We start from the raw sequence: 14,901 nt of genomic DNA, 5'->3' as shown, positions 1-14,901 counted from the left end.
TATGTGGCCAGGCAATGAGCTATTTTTCCAGTCATAAGTAGCACTACTATTCTGAGTTCTTCTAAAATCTACCACTATGAAGAACACTGTAAAACTAGTTACTTTATGGGTAGGTGTTTGTTTACTCTATTTGAGAAAAGGGAATTCACATACACTAGGTGCAAGTAACAGCATTAAGATCTCTCTCTGAACTTATCAACTGCCTGCTAAAAAACAGTGAAGTGTGCTGTTTCTTTACACAGAATTATCACTGCAAGGTTTAGGATTCCCCCCCCCACTTCTGCAGAACAGCTGATGTTGGTTTTCTGAGCTACTGTTTCATCTGTAGAGCAGACCATTGTATCTAGCTGATTACAATACTACCTTAGAGGACGGTTTGGTAAAGCTCCTGAGGGTAAACAGAAAATAAATCTCATGCAGCCTATTTTTTCTCTTTACATGTTACATACAGTGATGGAAATTTGAGTTCATGCTTTTGGAAGCAACAAAAATTCTACTTATGTCAAGAAAAACAAACATGGTGAATTAGCAGAAATACATAGAGTTTTCTGACTGTAGGCCGAAAATGCAAGCTATTTTAAGACTACATCAAAACCCATGCAGTTTCTATGTTCTGTGGAAAAACTGCCTGATGATGCTATTTTCAATGGGATATGTTTAAAAAATGGGTAAGCATTTTTAGACTCTAGATTTTAGATTTAGAGAAATTCACAGGAAAATAAATTCCCAGCCTTAAAGCAGATCAAGGAACTCACAAGAGCTTAATCATATAATAATACCCTGTCCTTGATTCTACTCTGTGTATATCTGTTGTTCAGAGATAAACAACATGGAAAGGGATGTACACCCTTTGCCTGTTAGTCTGGAGGCTGTGAAAAACCAAGGCTTGCTGACAGGAAAGTTGCATACTATGTATTTAAAGCTTAATCACATTATCTGTTTTGAAGGCCTTCAAAAAATATACAAAGCTCTGCTTTGAGAAAAATCTTTCCTGTTGTCAAAGTCCATCTAAAACAGGATTAGTGTCTGCAGAGGTATACTTTACTTCAGATTCATGCCAACAAGGCTTATGGAGCCATTTCTGATATGCCTTATGACTCCAAACCCTCCTTTGTTAGAGGGAGTTCTTGTTTGGATGGGTTTTGCATCAGGTGTGGAGTATGAAGAAAATTCATAATTCAATATTTGTTTCTTGGAATAAACTTCACTGGGAGAGGTAGGCTGTTGTGCCATGTCTGGTTCCAGCTGTTTCTCCTCATTCACATAAAAACTACATATAGACTTGCTTCCTGGAGGAAAATTAGATTCTGAAATGTATCAAGCACTTGTAACTTCTGCTGAGTTCCCAAGGAGCACTAGGTGCATAGCATTCCTCATAAGCTGGCTGTTTAAATATAGGCACATTTGACTGAGTTTAGCATCCCTAACTTAAAATGTGTGGCAATTTTCCCAGAAGAGCAAAAGAAAATGTGACTCAAGTGTTCCAGAACCTCTATATATTTCATTTTCCTATTAGGGATAAACCCTAAAGTAACACCAGAACTGAAATGGGAGTTGAGGAGATTCAGTAGAGCTGGGGGGAATATAATTTAGAATTTTCTCTGAGATGGAGTGTGCTCAGAATTACTTATCAACCATTTGTACTCAGCAAAGAGAACTAAGTAGTAGCGTACTTCATGGAATAATAAAAACATGCGTTGCACTGTAGGAACAAAAAGATCCAAAAATGTAAAAAAACATTTCACTCTAATTTGCCATATTTCATCGTCAATTTCAGGGTCATTTAAGGACATGCCCAATATTGTAAATTGCCAATATTCTCTTAAAATCCTACTGGAATTCCAATTTCATAATGCTAGGTCTTTAATAGTTCATTAATGCTGAAATTAACAACAAGCTGTCAATAATTAGAGGGACAATGTAAATTACAATGTAAATGTATTTTAAAATGATAAATATAAATTACACTAGCTGTTCAGAGTAGGTAGAAAATACCTTTACTGTTCTTTGAGCGAGATGATCTGAATGATGGGTGAAAAGAATCTTAGGTTTGTACAAACCCAGACATATTTAATTGAGCAAACCATTACAGGTGACAAGCTAACATTTAATTTCCATTTCTCCCTTTCATTTTACAGTTTTTCAGAACGTAGTCACACAAGAACTGCCATTCAGGCAGACACTGTGAGGTGCCACACAGATGGAGGAGAGCACCCATGTGTCGTAACTTCTCGTGTTTGAAGAGAAACACAGAGAAGCCTGGCAATTCTCTTATCTCTACTAAGGCATAATCAGCATCAGGTTAGTACTGGAGTATTAGCTAAGGAACCCTGATAAAAGGGCAGTAAAATTACCACTGTAGACTAAAGGCACCCTAAATAGCTCAAGGTCTTAATTGGTACCAAACACTGTAATTGGGTTCCTAAATTATCAGCCTAACTCTCTGGCATTTCCTTGCTGTTAATGGAAAAAGAGTCACCCAGAAGATGACTCAGATATTGCTGGAGGTACGTATATCTTTCTGTTAGTTGTTAAAAGATATTGAGACTAGGTCCACAGCAGATAAATCCTGTTCATAATCAGCTGTGGGATGGTAATATAACCTTTATTGCCACTCTACCATCCTGTTTATATTGCCTTCTCTTATGAATTTACTAGGAAACACAAGTCAACAAAATGTAAAGGTTACAGTGATATACTGAATGTATTTAGTCTTTGGTATTGTTATGCAATGAAGGGTTTAAGCATTTCACAGCTTAATAAATACACTGCATTTCAGTCTCCCCATGTAGATTCCAGAGACAACCAGTATGATTTCTGCATAAAATTTTATGGAAAGTATTTTTCCTGCAGAAATAGTACTGTTTCGCTCATAAATAAATCTTCATAAATTATTCTGCAGATCAAAAATAGCATGGTATGTTTTTACCTACAGTAAAGGCTATAAGTTCTTAAATGATCACATATAGTAGGCACTGATTTTACACAGCAAAAACCCAACCTAACAAAAAAAAACTCAGCTCCCCTCTCCCTTAATTGGATCAAGTGTTGACAGAACTCAGGCAGTAGCTAAGAGGGGGACCATACATTCTCAAAACAGTGTCACAGGAAATTAATTACCCGTTTTTTTCAGAAGTGCTTCTTCATTTGTGTTTATGAATATGTGTTCATTTGGATTTTGTTCTTTCGTATCTGAAGAAAATCTTAGGACTTCCAATTTATTCACTGCACTAATTTAAGAACTCATTTTAATTTCTCTCCACATGATCTCACAATGCAGGCAAAAAGTGCCATAAAGAAACACTTTATAAAAATCAACCCGTATCTGCTAGTTAATTCTGAACAGTCCAATTTAATCCGAGATCTGTGTCTGAATTAAGAAAGCGGTAATTGAAAAGTTAAAAAAATGCCAGCTGAATGGAAGTGCCACATTTTATACAACTTTCTCAAGAAATGGGAAGTTTCCCAAAGCCTGCTGTGCCAAAGTCAGTTTTTAGTTATGTTACTATAAATTAAAACTGATTATGGTTGTTGGAGTCGAATCATCTTCAATTTATGTTGTAAATGAAGTAAACTCCATCGCCCTAAGGTACAACAGAACAAAAAATAAACATACATGAAGAGATTTCTGTAGTTTTGCTGGTATAGTCATTGGGAGAGGTATCACTCTGGCCCACATTGGAAAACTTGGAATATTGGAGACATTGGTTTACTGCAACATTTTTGTTAGCTGTTTTGTTCTGTTTCAAATTTATGATTTCCTTAGTATCAGGCAGGCAATTCTTAACACCTTCAAAATTCTGAGCTGCTAAAATATGCATAAACATATGCATAAACACAATGAGGTTTCCTTCACTTCTTCACAGAGATTTTAGAACATCCATGTCTAAGGACACTGGGCGTTGTTCCAGGAAAAACGCCATGCCCCTCTATTCCAACTCTGGATTTTCATCAAACGGAAGATAGAAAGAAGAAAAATAAACCCAGAAAACTAAATTTAGTCACATCAGATGAAAGCTACCCAAACCCTCTAAAGATCTGGGCCAGTGTGTGCTTGTGAAAAACAGTGTCATGATGGCATCAAACCCAGCTCAGACTCAGCATTCCAAGCTCTGGGCTCTTTATGATCAAGTGCTGAGGACGGCCTTCATTCCCCAGGACTATGAAGCTAAATAACAGTAAGGCAAACTGGTGAATGAAACAGCTAGTGAGATGGTTGTAAGGGTGTGTTAAAAATACGGAACAACACATGCTGCAGCTTGCTCTTTATCTAATCTTTGGTGTGGAGGGAAGCGATCTCCAGCCTTCACAGCAGGCAGTCTTTTGTATACCTTCTATTCCCATGGGATTCTGTGGTTTCAGTTCCCTACATCTTTAAAATTCTTCATTTAAGAAAAAATAAATCAAGGACTTGATTTTTTTCAGAACTCTTCTCTGACTTCTATGACAACTCTAAGAATTAGAGTTCACTTAGCTACTTTCATGTATAGAGGAGAAATCTACCTTTTCTAAATTATTTTCTTAGCAAATATAGAAAATAAAATCTAGAAGAGGAAAGGTATAGTCTTAAAATTGTTTTCCCTTGAATTAAGCTGTCAAAGGAGAGTCGCAGATGTCCTTTGGTGTCTAAACTACAAGCATTTCCAGTACCCTTCCAGTTGCAATAAACAAGTGACCATGGAGAGGACAATCAGTAGTATACCAGCAGTAAACAGAAGCAATGCATTTGTTTTGCTTTCAGACTTTATTACAAGAAAACTTGTAATAAAGACATGTAATATCAAAGTGCTTGGAATTTAGTAAAACTTATACTAACAGTATAATAATTGACAAAACTAGTGAAGTAGGATTAGGTATGTTTGCTTGAAAATATTCGGCTTGATGGACAGATAATGAATGAGTCTGTGTTGCTCTGTATGCTCTGGTATGTCTGCAGCACTATAATGAAACTGGAACCGTATTTATCTAATGTTGGCAGGATGTCTATTTTTTTCTCTGCAAGCACTTTGTCTTAAAATAATGTTGGTTATTCTCCTAAAAACAAGTGAAGAGTTTTACAGAAGTTAATTTACCTTGAGATTTATCTTAATATTTCTACTCTCCTACAACTATGCGTAGAAAAATAATTGTTGTATATCACCCATTTTTTTCTCGCAAAGACGGAGCCTCAAGGCAGCTCATAAGGAATTAAATACGTTTTGGAATAATGTAAATATACTTTCAGAGAAATATCCTTGATCATAGCAAATCCTATTCATTGTGGGTGTTTTTGTACTTTCACTCGCACACAGAACTTCTCATACACAAAATAAACCCACATTCTTCCCGAATCATCTTCTCTTTAGTTTTGATGCATTGATACTGTAAATATGCAGTATATACAACTGAATAATGAAGCTCATTAGAGAGATTCTCTCTGTAGATCAGCCCAGTAAGTTAAAGAACAGCCTTACCCTTCACAGATGAAACAGGTATGCTACTCTTTAAGCAGTTGGGAAAATGCATTTATCAAAAGTCATATATTTTTGGTCTGTGCGGTGAAAACTAACACAGTCAGCATACCATGGGCTGATTTGGTCTTTAAATATTTTTCAAGTTAACTGTGCCCATATTAAAACCTGGTATATCTCTTTCTAAGCACAGAAGAAAGAGAAAATAATTCACTACTCTGAATTGTGTATTTAATACAAAATCAGGGACAGCAAAATCTATTGTATGTGATTAACTGGAAGGCGGGAAAGCATACCTGGCAGGACACTGTCAGGACACTGCCTACTCCCAGTGCCTTTGAACTACTAGAACCCTACACAATGTTTGGCATGACTTCATAAATTCATGCTGCTTCAGCTGTAAAAGCTGTAAGGAACAGCTGAAGACTGTTGAGCTTGATGAAAACCAACAGGATCATCTACACAAAAAGATCTCTCTTACACTGAAATAAATATATAAAGCTTTCTAAACCACTGATGTGAAAAGGTTCAGTCTCTCCTTTGGGTCTAACAGGAAAAGCCAGTAAAAATTTATCTTTTTTGCCTGCTTTACTGGCTACTGAAGAATCCTAAAAGCAACTGTTGTTCCGGCAACAGTAAAGAGAAGACAGAGTAAGAAAAAAAAAAGTCTCAGAGCCTCCTCAGGTTGTCACTGACCTCCAGTCTTTTCACACTCTAATACTAGGCATTTTACCCTGGGTTTATGACACAAAACAGCAAAATGCAGGTCACAGCAGATAGTTCTTTGCTGCTGCTGTGCTTTCGTAAGTATGTCCTCTAGGCCAGCATGTGTGAGAAGTGCCAAGAATTAATTAACAGTGGTCTCCTTAAACAAGTAGTCCATACTTCCATTGTTCTAGTATTACAGTCATACCTTGTGGTTTCTAAACCCACCTTACTATGGGGACTGATCATGAATGATCCTTCTTTCTTCTCCATTAACACTGAGTAATCACTGTTAATCTGCTGTATAGGGAAACATCTGCATGCAGTATAACTAATGTATAGTGAGGAATATAAAATATTTTAGAAAGAAGAACACATTTGTTACTGAATCATGCAGGTTAGGATAGCTGACATTGTATTTTTGTTGTAAAGTAAAACATTATTTTTATACCCACAACAAAACATGGACCTGCAGAACTTTTCAAGCAATCTTCTAACAGCTTCATACGACTCTTTTGTAGCTCAGGACTGTCCCATTCATCAGCTTCAACTCCCCAGTATAGGTCTATGACCTGGAAAACAGTATGCAACATTGTTACTTTATCATACACCCTTTCTACCTATTGAAAATTAACTTTGCCAACATTTTGTGTACTGCTAAGCACAGTTCTGCAGTGCAGTAAAAGGCAATGAGGTCTATATCCAGTCTTTACACAGACTGGTAGGGTTTCCTTAGGTGAATGACAATTCAAGCCTCTTATTTTCCCTCCCAGGTAGTCCCTCCTGGGACAGTCTCTCATTTTATATTAATATTTCTTTGCAGACATTAGCATGACAAGATCTTGATTTGATGCAGGCTTTACTTGCTACTAAATTGCATATAATGGATAGGTAAGAATAATGACAAAAGCATTGATAAAATCATGGCTCCATGGAAATGAATGGAAGTTTTGCTGTGGATCACAGTCAAGACCATGACTTGACACCTTGTGTCACTTGTACCCACAGGATATAAACTCATCCTGTGTGCATGGCTCTAAAGAAATAATATGTGCAACTCTGTACTATCATACTTCTTTTGTTAGCTGGTCTTTGTTACTTTAGAAGCAGAGATTGTATAGATATGCAATGGCAGGCAGCTTGCTGCTCAGCTTTTCATCTGTAGTTACAGACTTGGTTTTGTGATGGTAACTAGCTGCAAACAAACTGGAAGAAACTGGACTATGGATGTTAAACTTATTTGAAGAAATTAAGCAATGAAGTGTGATTTCACTACACATTTTAACTAAAAGCTGAATTCTTACTGTGGAAAATTAAAAGAGTAGAAATCATAGGTATATATTTATTTTGGAATAAAACCTAGGGTACATGCTACTACTCTCTCATTTAAGCTACTATTGATTGTTAACATCATCTATGTAACTTGAACAAAAAATAAAGTCCAAATGGATAGTTAAAACCCCTAAATTAATGTGACATGAACATATTAGAATATTGTTATTTGTAATATAATTTTTACAATTTGTATAATAATTTGTATAATTTGTTGTAATATTATTTGTACAGTAGAAGCACTCTGCTGTTTCCATGAGAAACAGAATCAGCCTGAAGACCTAATATAACAACTAATAATGGGTTGATGTAAAATTCACTGGTTAGTATACAGCTGGATAACCTCCTTGGAAAATATAACAATAACTGCCAAGGTTTCAGACCTAATCCTAGAAGTATTAATGCCCATGTTTAATATCACTACCAACAGTCTCATTGGTATTTCTGCCAGAAAAGTTTGGGATGGTTGTCAGCGTTTGCTGCACACTGTTGCCAAACACGAGAGATAATGCACCGTCTTGACTGATTGAAATAGCCCAATGTATAGAATGCATTGTAGCTTACACTGCCAAAAAAATGCACTTAATATCTTTTTTTTTCACAGAAACTCTTGTTCCAAAATTTTGCTGGAACAAGCAGCTCCTGCTTTACAAAACTGCACCTCAAACAGCCGTCTTATTTCCCTCATTTGCACTGTCCTTTTCTTTCAGTCTGATTAGGAAAAAAGTCTTCTGTCTTCCTCCCTCCCTTCTGTTATTTATCACTATGACTTCATTACTGAACTTCACATTGCATTCAGTTGTCTGATTACTTGAATGATGTATGATAATGCTTAAGCATTTTAGTCATAAAATTAAAGCATCTTAGCATACAGTAAAAAATATTTGAATTACTGATTGAATGAATTTATTGTGCAGCTCAAGTTCATCTGAAACATAAACGCAATTTCTATTTTAATTTAATGTTCAAAAATCATGTTAATTCTGTAAAGTGAAGAAGAAGTCCCAGGAATAGCAGATATTGTAGTGGCTAGGCAGCTGCTTTCTGTGTGTTAAAATGTTATAGGTGTCACAGAAACACGGTGGGATGGCTCCTATGGGTTGAGTGTTGGAAGGGAAGGTTACAGGCTCTTTAGACAGGCCCAGCAGGTGGGGAGGGGAAGTTGCTATTTATGTTAGGGATAGGCTGGAGAGTATGGAACTCTGTCTGGGGACAGGTGAGCAGTTGACAGAGAGTTTGTGGGTCAGGGTTAAAGACAGAACAGCTACAGAAGACATTGCTGCGGGGATCTGTTACAGACCACCTGATCAAGAGGACTCTGCGGAAGAAGCACTCTATAGACAGATAGGAAAACCCTCACGCTCACAGGCCCTTGTTCTCATGGGGACTTCAACCACCCTGACATCTGTTGGAATGACGGTACGGCCTGGCAAAAGCAATCCAGGAGGTTCCTTGATTGTGTGGAAGACAACTTCCTTCTGCAAGTAATAGAGGAGCTGACAAGGAGAGGTGCTATGCTTGACCTCGTGCTCACCATCAGGGAGGGGCTGGTTGGAAATGTGATGCTCCAGGGCAGCCTTGGTTGCAGTGATCATAAGATGGTCGAATTTGAGATCCTCAGGACAGTGAGAAGAGCATGCAGCAAGCTCACTGCCCTGGACTTCAAGAGAGCAGATTTTGGCCTCTTCAGGAACCTGCTTAGTACGGTTCCACGGGACACAGTCCTAGATGGTAAGGGGACCAAAGACTGTTGGCTGATATTCAAGGATCACCTACTACAAGCTTAAGAATGTTGTGTCCCAACTAGAAGGAAGTGCAGCAGGAGGGCCAGGAGACAAAAAGGACACGGAACTGTTGGAACAAGTCCAGAAGAGGGCAATGAGGATGATCAGGGGACTGGAGCAGCTCCTGTATGAAGATAGGCTGAGAAAGTTGGGACCAGCCTGGAGAAGGCTGCGTGGAGACCTGATAGCAGCCTTCCAGTACTTGAAGGGGGCTATAAAGATGCTGGGAAGGGACTCTTCATTAAGGACTGTAGTGATAGGACAAGGGGTAATGGGTTAAAACTTACACAGGGGAAGTTTAGATTGGATATAAGGAAGAAGTTCTTTACTGTAAGGGTGGTGAGGCACTGGAATGCGTTGCCCAAGGAAGCTGTGAATGCTCCATCCCTGGCGGTGTTCAAGGCCAGGCTGAACAGAACTTTGAGTGACATGATTTAGTGTGAGGTGTCCCTGCCCATGGCAGGGGGGTTGGAACTAGATGATCTTAAGGTCCTTTCCAACCTAACTATTCTATGATTCTGTGATTCTGTGATTCTATGATTCTATTATGGATAATTTTTGTGGGGTAACACAATTTTGGCACATTGTATCTTAACTTGTTATAATTTTGTCCTGCAAGAGGAAATATTTCAGCAATCAAGCCTCTGAAGATACAAAGAATTCCAAAATTAGGGGGTTAGTGTTTATTTTTTAAGCTAACTGAATAAATAGGATTTAGAAATTTAAAGACATGGAACAATAGGACAACTGTATCTGACACTGACGTATATTTCTACTTGGAAAAACCGTGTAACAAACACCCACTCTAATTTTCAGTAAGGCTCCCAAGGTGAGATGATAACCAGTGCTTGGTGCAAGAGCTACTTACACACAGTGGACTGACACTAGTCTAGCTCAGCTCTGCACTAGTCACCTAGCAGAGACTTTTTGTTCAAAATTGAGTGTTTCCTTTCCCTTATTTCAGATTTTGTCCTGCCAATCTTACAGTTTCACAGATTTTTCTATGGAAATGAAATAACTTCAAAGTCCTTAAAAAAACCCACTAAAAATTTCAGTCATGCAAAATGCCACTTTCCTTCTAGTGTACATCACATGGTGAAAATTACTTGAAACAGTTCATTGTTCCCAAGAAGAGTATGCTGCTAATTAACTGTGGTTAGTTATCCTCCAAAATTTTCCATTAAAACTACTATTGTTAACCTACCTGTCCTCCCCTAAAAAATTACTGTATTTCAAGTACAAAACACTATGCACTATGGCATTCCTGTTCTCAGCTTTCCTGCTTTCAGTCTTTACCAATACCTGTTATTTGGAAACACTTTCTGATTCAGTGGAAAAGGAAGTCCATCAAGCAAACAAATTCTTAGAATGATGGGCCTGACCAGAGGAGGAGCCTGACCAGAAGGCTGAAGGAGGTGATCCTGCCCCTCTACTCTGCTCTTGCGAGATCCCACCTGGATTACTGTGTGCAGTTCCAGTGTCCTCAACATAAGAAGGACATAGAGGTGTTGGAGGAAGTCCAGAGGAGGGCCACAAAAATGCTAAGAGGGCTGGAGCACCTCCCATGCAAAGACAAGACTGAGAAAACTGGGGCTGTCCAGCCTGGAGAAGAGAAAGCTGCATGGAGACCTCATAGCAGCCTTCCAGTATCTGAAGAGGGCTTACAAGGATGATGGAGAGGGACTCTTTATTAAGGACTGTAGTGACAGGACAAGGGGTAACCAGTCTAAGCTTAAACAAGGGAAGTTCAGGTTAGGTATAAGCAAGAACGTTACTGTGAGGGTGGTGAGGCACTGGAACATGTTGCCCAAAGAACTGGTAAATGCTCCATCCCTGGCAGTGTGCAAGGCCAGGTTGGACAACATGATCTAGGATGAGGCGTCCCTGCCCATGGCAGGGGGGTTGGAACTAGATGGCCTTAATGTCCTTTCCAACCCTAACCATTCTGTGATTCTGTGATTCTATATTCAGTTCTGCTTCCACACGTGGTGGTAATGTTCCCTAACAGCTCCCACTAACCTGATCTCATGCTTTGCAAGAATTGAAACACTTATTGGTGCAGCCAGATGACTCAGTGGAAGACAGAGCAATGAATATAATCAAATGCATGTTATTTGGGTCATGATTTATCAGGAAGAGGGCATCTTCAGGGCACCCTATGCTAGAATGCGTTTGTGGTAGTCACACACATGGCAGTTTTTGTTTGGTCAGTAAAAGTTTACATATCAGGATGAAAAGTTATGTGTTCTTCTCTGAATAGGGAAATATAAATTTATCCTTGTAGCAGAAAGGCACATAATACTTTCTTATCATCACTGCAGTAAAATCTGTCCTCTTCGTTTCTGTGTGCTAGCCTAAGAAACTCGGTGTATCAGGAATGGAAAAATAAAAAAAAAAAGGTTTTGATAAAGTCTACCTCAGAGCCTCCTCCAAAATGCTTTACGACTTCCCCTTGGTAATCTTTTTTACAAGCTTTTCTACTTTGCTTCCACAGAAATGTGATAGCTTCCTAGTTGCTTTCAGAAATGTGTCAGTGGAGCTGTCTCTCGGACCTCATATCACATAAGGATGCTCTTGGTGTTGAAACTATATACAAAATAATTTGCTTCCGTGAGTATCAACCAGAGTAAACTTAATTATTCCTCCCCCAGAGACTACATTACAATCCATTTGAAGAAAGACATGTTTTCTCTCACAGAGAATTCAGCAGTGGATTACTTGGAAGAGACATTTCCCTCCTGTCACTGAAATGTCTCCTCAAAGATGACTGAGAAATAAAGAGTTTATATTTTCCCTTAATATCATATGGTAGCAACAGGAGAAAAACACTCTATTATTTAAATATCTTTTGCTATTCCTTTCATCTGCCACTGCAGCTGGGACTTCCCAATCAGCTGATGAGCTAGGACCTTCAGATGAAATTCTTTTATAGCCATAATCAAAAATCACTCTGGAATTTGCCTCCATGCAGATTCAGCAACTCCACTGTGACTCAGGGAATTAAAACCAAGTATCATAATTTAAGAACTTGTTATTTTGATTAAAAACCAGCTGCATGTGTACCAAGAATAATACACTGGGAGGAACAGGATGTTGCATAAAAGGCATTCGCTGTTTCCAAATAAGCTTCACTCTGGAGAGCTGAGTTTTTGGGGTCACTAAGACAGGAGGTTAATACTAGTATGTGAGGAAGGCTTGAGGATGTAGAACCAGAATTTTTGAAAAAAAAAAAAAAAAAAACCAAACCAAAAACCAAAACCATTTTTACACCATAGCATGCTGTATGTATTTTTCTTTGAAGAGAGCCAGTACCAGGCCTGCTGTTATATGTGGGACTTGATGACTTTACAGGACTATGAATGTGGATATAGCTGACTTAAATGCACCAGTGATTTTAACTGTAATGCCAAACTCATGTGTTTTAAGTTAAATGCAACTTATAATACAATTTATTACCAACTAGCTCTTACTAAAGATGTGGATGTGTATATGTCTTCCATAACACAAAGGAAAATATGAACTGAATGAAGCAATGGGAATTTTACAATTGGCATTAAAGTAACCAAATTCCATAGTATAAAATCACAACAGAAATGTTCCATATTCAATTCATTTTTGTAATCAGTTTCAATATTAAACTGGTTAAATTATTTTTCCACATTACAGTGGAAATCAAACCCACAGGTAGAGTAGATATAATGATTATATGAATATATGGATGGCACTACTTCAATGTTGACTACACAAAATTAAAAATAGGTTGCTTTAACTTAAGTATGGTTTCATAGAATCACAGAATCATAGAATCCTAAGATAGTCAGGATTGGGAAGGACCTTAATAGCATCTAGTTCCAACCCCCTGCTATGGGCAGGGATACTTCACCCAAGACCAGGTTGCTCAAGGCCTCATCCATCCTGGCCTTGAACTCTGCCAGAGATAGGGCAACCACAACTTCTTGGGGCAACCTGTTCCAGTGTCTCACTACCTTCACAGTAAAGAACATCTTCCTTATATCTAACCTAAACCTCCCCTGTTTAAGTTTGAACCCATTGTCCAATCGCTACAGTCCCTGAAGTATTTAGAAGTATAACTAGTAATTCCGATGTAACATTTTCTTCTTAAATACTTTGAATATATAAAATAGAGTTGGTTTCATTAAGTTTCTACTGTGAAAGATGTCAGTTTGTTGCCATATTGCTTGTACTATCAATGTGATCTCGCATTGTAAAACTGTGGTTTTCGTCTATTCAGAATTTACCTCAAATCTGCCTGTAAAATAATTTAAGTATATCAACTCAGTACAATTAAAGTGAAATAAATTTGTTGCAATTTTCTATTCTACCAGTTACACCTAAAAATGTTATCTGTCCTAAATAGGTTTAATTTCAAGAAAAAATAATGCAAGATTCAACACAAGAAAAACCTACCTGAAATTCCAATCCATAGTTTTCCCTGCAGAATTCTCTCAGCTTAGGATAGGCATGTTCTCTTAGGGCACATCTTTCTGCCATTGTATCTGTGTTGGCAAAAGAGATGTTATTAACAATATTTATATAAATTTGTGTTCTTTTATTCAGAAATACAGATTTATTACATAAAAAAAGAGCCCTTAACCTGCACCCGTCTCCCCCCCCCCCAATGATCAAGCACTGGGATTTGATCCCCAAACAGCATGTTGTGCAACATTAGGCTTCATATGCATCTTAACATTGCAGCGTATTTCAATACACTCTGGCTGAACTCATTTTGTAATTAGGCAGTCAGAATTTCTTTTATCAGTTTGACTTCTATTTAACTTTCAAGAAGCTGAATTTTATGAATTAGAGACATCACAGGACAAATAGGTATACCAAAGATGAATGAGATCTCTGTACTTCAGGAATAAATCAATAATATTAATTAAGAACATTGTGTCAAACTATCACTAAATAAATAATATGAATTAAGAACATTGTGTCAAACTATCACTTTTTTCATCATCTTTAATCTGATACTATCTTAAACTGTTAATAGCTGTTAATAGCATTATTTATGGTAAATTTTGGTCCAGGTGATTTCTGCTATCATACTAAACTCACATTTTTGACATCATATATTCTTATCATACAAAAATGACATATGTTTTGGTAACAAAGTACAAAATGGCAATGACACCAAAATGGTTAAGTTCTGTCTGTCTAAAGTAATCCAGACACATTTATATAAAAGATATCACATACTATCAAATGTGAAGTAAATTTGGTTAGTAAACAAATCTTGTATAGATGAGAAATTCTATTGTCTTTCCCAATAAGACTAAGATATGTGATGCATTTTACTTGGTCTAGATTCTGACCAGTGTCGACTGAGTTCAGACACAGAGGGATGAGGGATGACACCTTTGCTAAATTATTTTTGAAAATAAAACACAACTGTTACAGAACAATAAATCTGAGCATCATGTGATGAAAAATAAAAGTGTTAACTTATGAATCACGGAGAACATCTACTGCAGTTAAAGCAATATTTGTATCACTTCACTAAAACAAAGCATAGGTTAAAACTGATTTAACCGTACCCATTTTGTTGTATACTAGATATATGTATGCAAACCTAACAATGTTTTGTGTGTATCAGTGTTTTGTGTATC

General features: G+C 37.5%; 1 protein-coding gene across 2 annotated transcripts in view; it reads right to left on the bottom strand.

The window, feature by feature from the left end:
- The window catches only part of NWD2 (NACHT and WD repeat domain containing 2), a 59,747-nt gene that overhangs the window by 23,380 nt on the left and 21,466 nt on the right, over nucleotides 1–14,901 (bottom strand). The window contains exons 2-3 of one of the 2 annotated variants that reach the window (XM_061379665.1): nucleotides 13,700–13,788; nucleotides 6,611–6,727 (exon numbers count right to left, since the gene is read on the bottom strand). In XM_061379665.1, the coding sequence (XP_061235649.1) occupies nucleotides 6,611–6,727; nucleotides 13,700–13,788 (206 nt within the window). Of the gene's footprint in view, nucleotides 1–6,610; nucleotides 6,734–13,699; nucleotides 13,789–14,901 lie in introns of those variants that run through there. The other variant, XM_061379666.1, reaches the window with a different exon arrangement.

This window comes from Neopsephotus bourkii, unplaced genomic scaffold, assembly GCF_033783945.1.
Source record: "Neopsephotus bourkii isolate Nb327-2 ecotype Australia unplaced genomic scaffold, CSIRO-AGI_Nbou_v1 NB_1780, whole genome shotgun sequence".
NCBI lineage: Eukaryota > Metazoa > Chordata > Aves > Psittaciformes > Psittacidae > Neopsephotus > Neopsephotus bourkii.
Note: the sequence above shows the minus strand (reverse complement) of the source record. Positions and strands in the feature narration are given on the sequence as shown.